Raw genomic sequence first — 14,110 nt, 5'->3', positions numbered from 1 at the left:
TCCTGGGGTTTCACGGTTCCCCAAAGGCGCGGTGGGTGCAAGGTTCTGGGCAGCGGTGCCCTCACTTTTTGCCCTACGATCGACAAAACGGAATTGGATTTACAAAAAGGGATTACAGTATTTTCCTTCAAGCAGTGTCGGTGTGCAAAATCTGCGCGCGCTTACTCAGAAGTACTGCTTTTAGTGGGGTTTGCTCACAAGCAACTGTGCAAAGGATTGGCTCCTGCGGGATTAATCTGAAAATCGTTGCCACGCGGAATTCCAGTGAAGTGCAGTATTAGAACGAAGGGGAATATTTTTAGTTGGGAGCTGCTAGAAATTTATTTTCAGGTTTTGGGTGGGGATTAAGGAGAGGAGAGGATGGGGGTGTCTGTCATCCTGTGGGTGGCATCAGCTGACAGAAAGTGACCTGGTCCTTCCTCCCTCCCTGACATATTTAAACGAAGGGTGCATGGGGAAAGGTTATTCCCACTGCTTCTGTGTACAGATAGGGCAAATCCTGATTGAATGGGGAAGGATACCAGCTGGTATCCTGATGCTGAAGACATTATTGTGTGGAAGCTGGGAGAAAACTTATGTGCATGAGCAGCACCTGTACCATAATAAACATTTGTCTGGAAATACCCTTTGTCAACAGGGTATATGCTTGCCGACTTGGAAGCAAGTACTACTCAGCTCAAAGGGATTAACTGGGATCATATGACCCCAGTAGTGTTCCCCTAGTAGTGTTCCTCCCGCTCCTTCTCCTTCCATGCTAGGTGTAACCCTGAACAAAACTACTTAGAAAAAAATTCCACTGGAACCAGCTTATGTGCTTCCAAACAATTGTGTTTAGAATTGGTCTGTTAGCATTTTGTTTGTATGGATGAAGAAGCAGGAGTGCCAACTTGAAAAAAATAAAAAAAAGTTTTTCTTTCCAGTAGCATCTTTCTTTCCAGTAGTTAGTTGGTCTTTAAGGTGCTACTGGAAAGAATTTTTTTTTTGTTTTGACTATGGCAGACCAACACGGCTACCTATCTGTAACTTGAAAAAAATACAGGGGGTGGGGGCAAGTAAGCCCCGTTCCACATAATTGATCCCATGACACAGCAGACACACACTGTTTGAATGGCAATACCCATGCAGCCCCTTAAAATATTTTATTGAGGGGGATGAAGGGACCTCGACTCCTATGTGAAGAAGGACTGGTAACTGGAAGCAGCATTTGCCTGGTCAGCTTCAGGGTTACCCAACACTGTGCCCTCCAGGTGTTGGTGACTACAACTCCCATCATCCCTGGTTATTGACCAAGCTGGCTGGGACCCACAACATATGGATGGCACCATCTTGGCTACCCCGTGCTTACTTCCTCTGTGGGGTTATTATGCCCCTGGGTGAAGCAGTGGGCGTGCACACAAAATAACTCTGCCGCCAGGACTTTAATGCCCAGTTTGTATTGAAGAGATGGCACTAATTGGGCTGCATAGAAAAGCAACTACCTTGTTGTTAAGTCTTAGGGAAGGGAGGGAAACTGCATTCTCTGTTGGAGGCCGCATGTTGGCATGGGCAGGGCCACTGCATTCTCTTTCTCTCTCTGAAAGCGCCTCCTAATTTGTCTTTCTCTCTGCCGCTCACCAGCCTCCTTTTGCCTTGCTGGAATGTGGCCTTGAACTGTGATAATACCTCTTGCTCCCCTGGATGTAGAACAGAGAGGGGTGTGTGAGCATGTCTAAAAATTAGCCTACTGTACAAAGGTAAAATGTACATTCGTTGCTCCACCTACTTTTGCTGCCACATGTGACCTTTGGAAACTTGTGCAGAAGGAAGTGAGGCCCTGAGGCTGACAGACATTTTCTCCTGCTGCTGTATGCATTGTTATTATTCTCTTCATACATGATGTGTAGTCAATTGTTTTTATCCCCCTCAGGTAGATACTATGCCAAAATACATAAGCCTTGACCAACAATATTCTCTAGCATGTGAAGAACTAAAACACCCTGAAAACCCCTTCATAGTCCGCATTCTCCAAGAAGTAAAGCAGGACGAAGAAACGTAAGCGAATAGTTACGTTGTGGGGACTAAACCAATACGATTTTGAACTGTTAAGTTGGGCTTTTATATGCTGTGCTTCAAAATGCAAACATTGTATGCCGAGATAAAACCAAATTCTGCAGCAATTAAGCTGGCTTCTGCAATCAGTAAGTTGTTGTTGTTGTTTAATTTATTGGTTGCTTTATCTTGCCCAAGGCAACCCAAAGCGACTTACTACCAACCAAACAAGCAAAACAAAAAAACCCCTATAGATACATTAAAGAGTATGCAAATCCACATTGTCATTATATAAATCAATCACTGTCTACTAAAAGTTTTATTGAAAAGGAGCTTCTATGAGTCCAGAAGTACCGTATTTTTCGCTCCATAGGGTGCACTGGACCATAGGGCGCACCTAGTTTTTAGGGGGGGGAATAAAGAAAAAAAAATATTTCCCCCTCCAGCCCCAAAGAGCATAGAAGCCAAGACAGCCAGCGGTATCCATCCCGCTGGCTGTCTTGGCTTCCTCTTTAGCCACGCACAACCTCTCCAGCCAGGAGAGGCTGCTCACGGCTTCGTTTTTAGCCGCAGGGCTGGGGCGCGGGAAGCCTGAGCTTCCCCCAACCCCAGCCCCCAGAACAGGTCCAGGACTGGAGGCAAGGTTACGCAGCCTTGCCGCCGCTCCCAGAGCTTGCGGGCTGGGGGAGCGCTCCGAAGGTTTGCGGATAGCTGCCTGAGGCCCGGGGAGCGCAGTGGGAGTTGGCACTGCACTCCCTGGGCTTCAGGCTGCTATCCACAAGCCTTCGGAGCCCGGTGGGAACTCCTACTGCGCTCCGAAGACTTGCAGATAGCTGCCCGACGCCCGGGGGGCTCAGCGCTGCGGTCCCTGGGCTTTGGGCTTTGGGCTTTGGGCTGCTATCCGCAAGCCTTCGGAGCCCGGCAGGCACTCCAAAGGCTTGCGGATAGCTTCCTGAAGCCTGGAGAGCGAGAGGGATTGGTGCGCACTGACCCCTCTTGCTCTCCAGGCTTCAGCAAAAGCCTGCATTCGCCCCATAGGACGCACACACATTTCCCCTTCATTTTTGGAGGGGGAAAAGTGTGTCCTATAGAGCGAAAAACACGGTAATTTTTGAAGCACTAAGAGAAACCAAACCACAACAACCAACTTTCCCATTTACCTCGTAACAGGTTGAAAAAGAAAATCACTATAAAAATTGCTGGAAATAACCGCTTGATACCTGTGCAGAAGGTGACAGATGACGATTTTCAAATCCTGGCTACGATTTTTACAAATAATATGTTTCTTACAGGTATGTCTTGTTTTTATTTAAGCCTTTGAAATGCAGACCAATTGATAGCTTTAGTTCCATTCTCTGCCCACTTCCTTTGTCTGTCTTTTCATATGTTCATATTGAGAAATATTCAGCCTTCCAGGGGGTAAGCTACTAACTGCCTTAAGCTACTAATGTAGGCATTTTTTCTCTGTTGCTTATTCTGCGCTGTGGGTGAGCACTGAAAACATTCCTTATCACACCCATGCCTGCACTTAGCCCAGGGTGGAGGACTGAGCAAACAAAGAACCATCAAGAATCTTTATTTTGGATTTGCAACCTGATTCACAGAGCAGTTTTTGTGCACAAGATCCACTATAGAAACTGCCTTTCAGACTCACATACCCCCCTTTCTCTAAGCCAGGGATAGGGAACCTTTTTCTTTTTCCCCCTCAAATTTTTTTATTGATTTTCCAAAAAAAATTTAAACAAACAAACAGACAAACATAAATCTCAGCTGTATTTGAACCAATCTTAGTGACATTGTTAAGTGACTTCCTCGAATCCCCCTAGTTGAATTTCAGTGTATATCATTTTAACAGTTTTCCAAAACCAATTTTCTCATAAAATTAACTTAATCACTTAACATCTTTCTTTCTTTCTATTTTAGCTTTAAACATATTAATTCCTAACATTACATATTTAAAGCCTAAGCCTATCTGATAATTGCAAGCTTTTCCAATTAAGTTATCTTAACATATTTAACTAAATAGTCTTTAAATTTCATCCATTCCTCCTGGTACTCCTCCTCCTGGTCGCGGACTCTTCCAGTCAGGTTGGCTAGCTCCAAAAAGTTCATCATTTTCATTTGCCATTCTTCCACTGTTGGAACTTCTTGTGTTTTCCTTTTTTTAAAAAAATAATTTTTATTAATTTACAACCAAAAAACACAAACATATATAATTTCACATCCAATTTTTCACAAATTACATCTTTTTTGGACTTCCTTCAGCTTTTCCGTAAATCATCCGTAATCATTATTTAAAATATGCATTCCTTAAGTTAATATTGTCACTATTTATATCTTTCTTTTCTATTCCCTTTCAACAATAGTTCTCAGTTTTTCACAGTGCTTCTTTAAATCCCTCTAGCGTTATCTGTCTCTCACTTATGCTTTCCAGATATTCCACAAATTTCCCCCAGTCCTCGATGAACTTTTGGTCTCTTAAGTATCTAATCTTTCCAGTCAATTTATCCAACTCCGCATAGTCTAACAGTTTCATTCTCCTGAACTTCTTGTGTTTTCCAATTCTTAGCTAACAAAATTCTTGCTGCAGTTGTGGCATACAAAAACAATTTGACAACTTTCTTGGGCAATTCCAAACCTGTTATTCCAAGAAGAAAGGCCTCTGGTTTCTTAATAAATGTATATCTCAACATTTTTTTCAGTTCATTATAAATCTTCTCCCAGAAGTCTTTCACCGGGATAAGGAACCTTTTTCAGCAGAAAGGCAACATCACCTTCTGAGGGCCACTTTCCAAGCCTCTGTTTTTAGCGCTAAGGGATCTTCCAAGCCACACCACTTACTGGCCTTGCTTTGCATCCTCCTTGAGCGATTTTGCCTGGCTGGAATATGCCCTTGAATTCTGATAATGCCTCACACTTCCCTGGGTGGAGGGTAGAGAAGGTCGTGCAAGCGTGTGGAGCATGTGGGTGGAGCAATGAGCATAAATGTTACCGTTGGACATTTATATTCCTTGCTCCTCCCACTGTTGCTTCTGGGCATGCAGCCCCTGGAAAATTTCCCAGAAGCACATGCGGCGCTCAGGAGAGAAATGGTTCCCTCCCCCCTGCCCAAAAAAGGAAGAAAAGAGTATTACCTCTTGTGTAATCAAGCCGGAAATTGCTGGAACTCAGTTCCAGCACCTCTCAGGTGGGCGCCAATACCTTTTTAAGAGAATAAGGGAGGTGTTCATGGTGAGCTCTGCCGCCTCTTTTTCTAGGAAAATAGCACTGGATGTAATTAATACTGAAATGAAACGTGGTGCAGACACAACCTAAGCGGCAACTTTCATTATGAAATAGCTCATTGCATGGTATCCAGAGCCTTGGATACTGAGAATTGGTTTTCTTCCTATGAATTCTCTACAGAACAAACCCAGGGCTGGAGCAAAAGCCAGCTCTTGTGCAAACAGGACATGGGGCATTTTGCCAAGAGAGGCTTAAATCACCTTTGAGTCTTTCCCATAGTTACTTATATTAGCTGCAGGCATTATTTCATGCTGAAGAAACAGAGAAGAGCGACCTGCCGCAAGAATGAGTGTTCTTCCCTGGAGAAGGTTTTACCTTCAGTTGACAAGCCCAACTGAAGCAGGAAGATTGGACTTCTTTGGCATTAACTTGTGACCTCGATTTTCTGTGTCAAATGCTCTGTTTGTGGGTGGCACAAAATGCAGGGTTCGTGGCACAAAATGGCACTAAACGAGCACTAAACTTTGGCATCAGGTTGGGGGGGGCAATCCAGAATTTCAGGGTCACGCGATAATAAAGCTCTGTTTTTGTCCTTCAGTGAAAGTGTCCAACCTATGCGGGTTGCATAAGTGGAAGCAGAAGAGAGGCTAGGTTTTATATTCACGTTAGAAAACTAAAGGAAGCAAGAGCCACTTTAAGGGCACTTACAGACCGTCCCTATTTTTGGGTGGGATTCAGTCACATCACGCCAATTTCAACGCATGCAATTGCAGTAGGTTTGGAGGTATTGTGCAACAAACCTGCTCCTTTGAAAGATTCACCATGCATTTAAAGCATATCCTCCCCCCACCCCCCCAAAAAAGAATACCGGAAAGCGTAGTTTATTAAAGGTGCTGGTAATTGTAGCTCTTTGAGAGGTAAACTACGGTTCCCAGGATTCTTTCCTTTGACAGTTATCCTAAGTCTCATGTATGGAAATGCAATTACAGTGGTACCTCGGGTTACAGATGCTTCAGGTTACAGACGCTTCAGGTTACAGACTCTGCTCACTCAGAAATAGTGCTTCAGATTAAGAACTTTGCTTCAGGATGAGAACAGAAATTGTGCTCCGGCGGCGCGGCAGCAGCGGGAGACCCATTAGCTAAAGTGGTGCTTCAGGTTAAGAACAGTTTCAGGTTAAGAACGGACCTCCAGAATGAATTAAGTACATAACCTGAGGTACCAAAGTAGATGAAAAGGTGCAGAGAATTTGGTGGCTAAGACAAAAGGACTGGGCAAAAAGTGATCCATTAAGGTTAACATGGAGCCTGCTCATTTCTGTATTCCTCGGCTCTTTCAGGACTTGACCTGAGATACAACCTTTTGAGTGACGCTGGCGCAGTACACATTGCAGCTTTCCTTCAGGTACTTCTTGGGGGGGCGGGGGGGGGGGAGGAGACTAAATCATATTTGTGAATTTTATAGGTGATTTGTTAAGGTGACCTTCTTCCAAAAGTGAGCTTTATACATGTAAGTTTCTCCTTTGCGATGCGCTGCGTTCCTTCCAGGACATTGCTTTGGGGTTTTTTTGTAAATTGTTTTTTAAAAAAATTATTTTAAATGCGAAAAGCGAGAGAAATACAAACCATTCAGGTATTATAAAGAATATAATAATAATAATAATAATAATAATAATAATAATAATAATAATTTTTATTTATACCCCGCCCTCCCCAGCCAAGGCCGGGCTCAGGGCGGCTGAGTTTAACAGAGTTTAGCAAAATGCACATTTTTTGCTCTCTATATTTTTTTGCTCTATAAGACTCACTTTTTCCCTCCTAAAAAGTATGGGGAAATGTGTGTGCGTCTTATGGAGCGAATGCAGGCTGCGCAGTTATCCCAGAAGCCAGAACAGCAAGAGGGATCGTTGCTTTCACTGTGCAGCGGTTGATCCCTCTTGCTGTTCTGGCTTCTGAGATTCAGAATATTTTTTTTCTTGTTTTCCTCTTCCAAAAACTAGGTGCATCTTATGGTCTGGTGTGTCTTATAGAGTGAAAAATACAGTAATCAATGTTGTTGGTAGGGGATTGCTATGTGCATCTCAGACTCAGAGCACGGAGAGGTTTCTGGGGTCCCGGTGCCTGCCTGGAGTTTGGTGTCTTTGGAATGCAGTGTACATCCACTTGGGGAGGGCATGGCTTTGCAGTTTTCAGATGACAAGTCTTTGGGTAGAATGGGAAGGAAGGGTCTGGCGGAACCCACACATTGACAGCAAGCTGAATTTCCTTGTATTCCAGGATAATCATACTCTGCTGTACCTGAACCTGATGTTTAATGACATTGGTACCATGGGAGCAGAATTCATAGCTAAATCATTGCATGTAAGTATTGTTCAGCTGGATAAGAAAGAACACTACACGAGTTTCCCCTTTGAAGCAAAATACTTTGGAACTCAAAAATCAGCTTGCAGAACTAAATGGTTTAATGCTTAAAGCTGCAGTCAGAAGCATATTTATTTAGAATTTCCACTGAGAGCAGTGCTTTGGGTGTAGGCTGTCTTGGTTTAAGAAAATGGGGATCAATTAGGTAAGCCACAGGCTCCCTCCCAGCTGTAGGATTATTTAACACTAGTACTCCCCCCCCGCCCCGCTCCGCCCCTGCTGCCCAAATATGATTCTTGAGCATGTTACAGGATTGTAGCAGTAGCAGGTTATTATTTTTCATAGCAATAAACAGTATTCTAGGAGATAACCTATTTCTGTGAGTTTAGATTATGGTTATATTGGAAATAATTGACTTTTCACACCTAGAGGAATGAAACACTGCTTCACCTAAGAATGACTGGCAACAAGATTGACAACAAGGGAGGAATGTATTTTGCAGCAATGTTGCAAGTTAACAACACTTTACAGAAGTTAGATTTGGGAGACACAGATCTGGTGAGTAAATTTGCCATTTTAGGACACGTCTACATGCACAGAAATGTAAGCCTGTTTCAAACATATCCTTATGAGTTTAGGGGGACAAAATATACCGTATTTTTTGCACCATAACACTCACTTTTTTCCTCCTAGAAAGTAATGGGAAATATCTGTGCGTGTTATGGAGCGAATGCCTACGGGTGGCAGGGGGGCTCTGCTGCAGTTGTGAGCAGAGGATCCATGGTTGCCCTTCCTTCCCTCCTCCGTGTCTCGCTTTGAAACAGCAAAGCGGGAGAAGAGCCGCTGAGTGGGGAGGAGAGAGGGACAGAGAGCCTGCTTGCTTCAAAGGAGCAAAGCGGGAGAGGAGAGGAGCCGCTAACATGAATGTAAGCAGCTCCTGTCCGGTTGGCTCCTTTAAAGCAAGCAGGCTCTCTGTCCCTCTCTCCTCCCCACTCAGCTCGCTAAATAGCATTATTAGCAGCATCCTTCTCCACACACCCCATGCGTGCTCCTTGTCCCTTGAGTGCTTTTCCTTCCCTCCCCACTTAAAACGTGGTTACAAAGCACGGATCCACATGGATCCTCAGGATTTTTGCACTGGGTCACCCCAAATTCACCATCAGATCACATAGCATGTCCATGGCTACATCTTGCACCAAAAAAATCACGCATCCACTGTTGCCTGGGGCCGCAGTGGTGCAAAAACGTGGTTACAAAGCATGGATCCACATGGATCCTCGGGATTTTTGCATTGGGCTACTCCAAACTCACTGTCAGATCACATGTCTGTGGCCACAGCATGAACCACAAAAATCATACATCCACTGTTTCGTTTAGAATATTTTTTTTCTTGTTTTCCTCCTCTAAAAACTATGTGCGTGTTATGGTCTGGTGCGTGTTATAGAGCGAAAAATACGGTAATCTTGCTTGTAGATGGAGGGTTTACTCAGTGGGAGCTAAATGCACCTGCCTTAGTCTGGATTGTGTCTTTTGTCTTTTATTTCCAGCGCACACAGAGTCTCATAGCATTAGCAACAGTTTTGAATTACAATAGTGCAATCAAAGCCATAAATCTAAATCGGCCAATACTCTACAGCGAAGAGGTAAGCAACATTTTGCATTGTTTCCCTTGAAATGGGGAGCCAGGAGCCAGGCATGATGCATCAAAAACAAGCCTAGGGAATAAGAATAAGCACTGACAAAGCTTTTCAACAGTTTTAACAATAACAGCTAAAATTCTCTTTCTCTCTGTGGCTGCTGAAATGAAGAAAACTTGGCAGGGATGGGAACAAGGAATAAATTTTTGTGTGAGATGGCTGAGAGCTCAGTTGATATTAAAGACAAATTCTCAGAGGTATACTTTATCCTTCTGTTTGAAGTGTATATCTGCCCCACTGTGCAAACTCTTGCCTCTAGTGGGTGGATCTTAGAGATCTAGAAACACACACACACACATCCCACTAGCCTGATATCCGTCCACCCTTACTGTAAGGTAAATGGCAGAAAGCACATCTCCAAAAGATTAAACTAGGCAGCAGAATTTTCAAACCCTATTGTCTGTAAGTAGTCTGCAATTCTACTTTTCCCCATTCCTTTATATAGATGTTATTGTTAATCTCAGCAAGAGCTGTGTTGCATTCTCAGGTGCAGCGCAAGGGAATGCTTTCACATTCAATTAAATCAACCTTTGTTCAGCATAAAGCAGGACCCTAGAGTAGGTGTTTTTGAATTTAAATACAGGGCAACTCCACCCCCAAACACCTTCATGTTGTGGGTAGCTAGTTACATACAGAGCTGGTTTGTACATAATGCTATGCCAAACTGGCTTAGCGGAGATGTGCAACCATGCGGGCTCCTGGAAAGGAGATTTCGGATGCTTGGCTTCTTCTCTGGCCCTACTGATGCTATTCTGCTTTGAACTAAGCCATGGTTTGTCTAAGTGTGCCCTCTAAACCCAGGTTCATGGTTTGTCTCACGGGCTGTCATCAAGGTTTGTTCTGTTATCATGGTCTATCTGGAGCAACAGAATACGTGAGCCGTGGTTCAGATGACGCACTAAGCCAAACCATGGCTTAGCTCAGAACAGTGTGGGAGCACAAGGGCTGGGGAAGGGGCACAGCTGCCACAAGCTCCTCTCTGGGAATCTTCACACATTCAAGCTAAGCAATGGTTTGGCTTAGCATTACATGCTTCATGTTCGCACAATAGAATTTGGTGGATGGAACATACCTGTCCTGTGGAGTAAAGCAAATGATAATGTGCATCACATCTGCATTTATCCCCATAGAAGTGACCAGATGTATTTTGTAATGTGATCAGGGTACACATCCCCACTGGCTCTAGAACATCTTATGTTCAAGTTGTAATTCAATAATACGGAACTTTAGGAAGAGACCACGGTCCACACGGCCCTCATGTTGAAAGTCAACTGCACTCTTGTTGAACTGCATTTGTGTAAACACGAAATGAAGAACTTTGGCATGGAACGCCTGTGTGATGCATTGTATGAAAACAGCACCCTGCGATATCTTGATCTCAGCTGGTAAGAGAAGCTTGAGTTATAAAGATAGCATTTTAGCTATTAGAATGATATGCAGTGTATGAAAACTGATGCACTTGATACCTACTTCTCAAAATAAGCTAAGATCGATTTTTAACTGAGTGTTTCAAACAATTGTGCTTGTACATGCAGTCATACCTCAGAAGTTGAATGGAATCCATTCCGGAAGTCTGTTCGACTTCCAAAACATTCGGAAACCAAGGCACAGCTTCCGATTGGCTGCATGATGCTCCTGCAGCCAATTGGAAGCTGCGTAAGCTGTGCCAGACGTTCGGGTTCCAAAGAACGTTCGCAAACCAGAACACTCACTTCCGGATTTGTGGTGTTTGGGAGCCAAAACGTTCGACTCGCAAGGCGTTTGTCAACCAAGGTACGACTGTACAATGTTTAATAATAATGCTTAAGATTTAGATCATGCAGTTTAAATATGCAAAGTGCTTCACATACATTATTCTGGTACTTCTTGCAGCGGGACATTTTGCAGAATGGAGGGAGCAGGGCGAGGCTGAGAGAATAATGGATTGTCTAATGCAGGGATGGGGAACCTTTGGCTCTCCATATGTCTCTAAATTACAATTCCATCAGCCCTAGTAAGCGAGGCCAATAGCCAGGGATGATGGGAGCTTGTAGTTCAGCAACATCTGGAGGGCCAAAGGTTTTCCACACCGGGTCTAAGGCCACCTCATGTATTCATGACAGTAACAGGATTGAACTGGCAGCTCTCCAGCACACGCTCTTAATTACAATATCCACTACACTGGCTCCTAAGATCTGGTTTTAAGTCCCTGTAATGTGGTTGGTGGTTTTATTGTAAATATTTGATGACTCTTCTTGCTCAGTGCTACACATACATAGTATTTTATTTTGCATTTGGGTTTTTATGCCAGTTGTCTCTTAAGTTTATTGTGGCTTTAGTATGGTTTTATTGTCATGTTTTTATTCACATTTTATTTGTACAATGACTTCAGCATTTATTTTACAAGGCGACTGATAAATATAATAAAAAGTAACACCCATTAACAGTTAAAAGAAACAAGAGTTTTGTGGCACGGCAAAGACTAACCCGCTTATAGCAACCTAAGTTTTTGTAGAACAAAGTCCACTTTGTCCTCTAAACGATGTTTCTGAACGAAAACAAATGTGTACGCTTGTCTCTTTTCAGCAACAAAATTACTCGGGATGGTATTAAATTTTTGGGAAAGCTGTTAAAACACAACGCCACCCTGGAAATCCTGGACCTTAATTTTAACAGGATAGAGGACGATGGTGCTTTCTATCTGAGTGAGGCCCTTACTACACATAATCGGACTCTTCAAGCGTTAGTATACAGAACTCTTAACTCCCATAATGCATTACTGTGAGCACAGGCATTTGGATAAGGCAGCACAGAATTTCGGAAGCACCATGGCCCATACTTCAGACCAAAATGTGTCTGCAGTAAACACAACAGTGACCCATGGGCCTAGCTCCAGAAAACTGTTGAGGTGATGGTGACATCACTGGGGAAGCAGTTTCCAATCCAAAAGGCCCACCACAGCAACTTCTGTTACATTGCACCTTTCAGATCACCTGCTGCTTGCAACTACCATAAAAGTATTACTCTCCCCAAGTAAGTTCTTGGGTCACGTGCAATCACAGCCTGCATTGGCGGGGGGGGGGGGGAGGCTGTCTTAGAAATTTTGGGCAGTAGTCAACTATCGAGTCCCATCAGTGCAAGGATTTCTGCTTGCGCGTTTAAGTTTGCCTTGAGATGCAAACTGAATCAATCTTCTTCCTCATCCCTGCTGTGAACCCAGTAAACAGATATGACGGTAGATCAGAAAAAGTTGAAAACAGAAGAGAACAACTGCTTCAAATCTCGAAAACCAGCAGCAGAGGGTTTTCTAGTCAAGAGGAACAAGACAGCCTTCCTCTCTTGGGTTCGCTAGTGAGCAGGAAGAAGCAGAGGCTGTTAAGGGAGGAAGTGGTGTGTGGACTTCATGGCTGGTAGCTGCTGGGAGAAAAGAATAGAATGGCTCACATATATGGATTTGTGTAATTTATGATTGCTTGGCTATCTGCAGCTTCTCAATGACCTTGGTTTTTTTGCTTTTATCCTTCTGCTCTCTAGGCTGGCAGTGACAAACAACAACATATCTGGGAAAGGACTGGTGGCCTTTGCAGAGTCAATGAAAACAAACCTAGTTCTTTCCTATATCTACATATGGGGGAACAAATTTGATGAAGACTGCTGTGTGGTACATCTGTTGTCTTCTTATGAAATGAAATAGCTGACATCCTTCTAACCCTGTAAAAAAATAGATAGAGGAAGAGGGATTTGGATTGGAAAAACAATGCTCTGGGGGGGGGGGGTCGGTGGAGGGAGGGTTTGATCTCCTTCTCCCAGTGTTGCAGCCACCCACGGCTGCATTTCCCCTTAAAAGAACAAGGATCTCTTATCAAGAGATATCTGTCTACCCTGTGTGTTTCAGGCATTTGCAGAGTTAATTAAAAGCGGTCGCCTGAAACCAACTGGCACAGATGTCGATCCGTATGAAGTGGATGGGAACACGTACTTTGCCGAAGTCTCCCATGGCCTTAAGAGGCACTATTACTGGACACCGAGTTACGGACAGCCTGATAACCACGATGAGAATGCCTCTCTGGCAATAACTCCTGTTGCAGAAAACTTGTAAATGCCTACATATTTTTTCTAAAGCCTTGGCATCTTGGAGTTGTTGTTTTTAAATAGTGTGTGCCTCAAACCTGCAACCAATTACATGTAGAGAACTGATTTTAAAAGGTTTTGAACCATAAATACTCTATTAAACTGAACTGGGAAAGTGCTGGATCCCTGACTAGCGACAGCTAATTTCAGGTCCCGTTGAAAGGTAAACTACCGGTGACTCCCTTGTTCCAGAGCTTTCAGTGAGTTCCATAGGTTCTTAACTGCATGGGGACCGTCATGAGCAACACTTACTGTGATAATACAAAGCAGCCTGTTGAAGTGATTTCATACAGTTCAAACACTTAGAGGCTACTAAGGAATGTTCAATAGCTTGAAAGTAAGGCTCCTATGCTAGGCATGGTTCTTTGGAAATAAAGCACCATATAAATCAACATGATGCCAATGTAAGTGTTTTTAGGATGTTTATTATTTATATTAACATTTGTCTACGCAAATGAATTCATTGAAGCCGACTGTGGGGTGGGGGAGCATGGGCAAGAAGGAAGTTGTGACAGTGCAGCAGTGCAAGGCTTATGGCTCATGACTTAGACTGAGACACAACATTATTTTCAAAGAATATAGGTTTTCCAGCTATTATGAATGACAAATTTTGTTTAAAAAATAAGCTACATTGGGGGCGGGGCAGGGTAATCTAAATGATGTTCAATAAAGTTTGTTCTGATCTGTTAA

At 43.5% G+C, this 14,110-nt stretch overlaps 1 protein-coding gene across 3 annotated transcripts in view; it reads left to right on the top strand.

Moving 5' to 3' along the window:
- The window catches only part of LRRC34 (leucine rich repeat containing 34), a 17,833-nt gene extending 3,723 nt beyond the window's left edge, over positions 1 to 14,110 (top strand). For 2 of the 3 annotated variants that reach the window (XM_053390512.1, XM_053390513.1), the window contains exons 2-11: positions 1,907 to 2,031; positions 3,199 to 3,320; positions 6,593 to 6,657; positions 7,530 to 7,613; positions 8,043 to 8,171; positions 9,161 to 9,256; positions 10,541 to 10,695; positions 11,876 to 12,031; positions 12,824 to 12,950; positions 13,185 to 14,110. In XM_053390512.1, coding sequence (XP_053246487.1) covers positions 1,907 to 2,031; positions 3,199 to 3,320; positions 6,593 to 6,657; positions 7,530 to 7,613; positions 8,043 to 8,171; positions 9,161 to 9,256; positions 10,541 to 10,695; positions 11,876 to 12,031; positions 12,824 to 12,950; positions 13,185 to 13,388 — 1,263 coding nt within the window. In that variant the 3' untranslated portion in view covers positions 13,389 to 14,110. The remainder of the gene's footprint in view (positions 1 to 1,906; positions 2,032 to 3,198; positions 3,321 to 6,592; positions 6,658 to 7,529; positions 7,614 to 8,042; positions 8,172 to 9,160; positions 9,257 to 10,540; positions 10,696 to 11,875; positions 12,032 to 12,823; positions 12,951 to 13,184) is intronic. The other variant, XM_053390514.1, reaches the window with a different exon arrangement.

The sequence above is a fragment of the Podarcis raffonei genome, chromosome 5 (genome assembly GCF_027172205.1).
Source record: "Podarcis raffonei isolate rPodRaf1 chromosome 5, rPodRaf1.pri, whole genome shotgun sequence".
Classification (NCBI taxonomy): Eukaryota; Metazoa; Chordata; class Lepidosauria; order Squamata; family Lacertidae; genus Podarcis; species Podarcis raffonei.
Note: the sequence above shows the minus strand (reverse complement) of the source record. Positions and strands in the feature narration are given on the sequence as shown.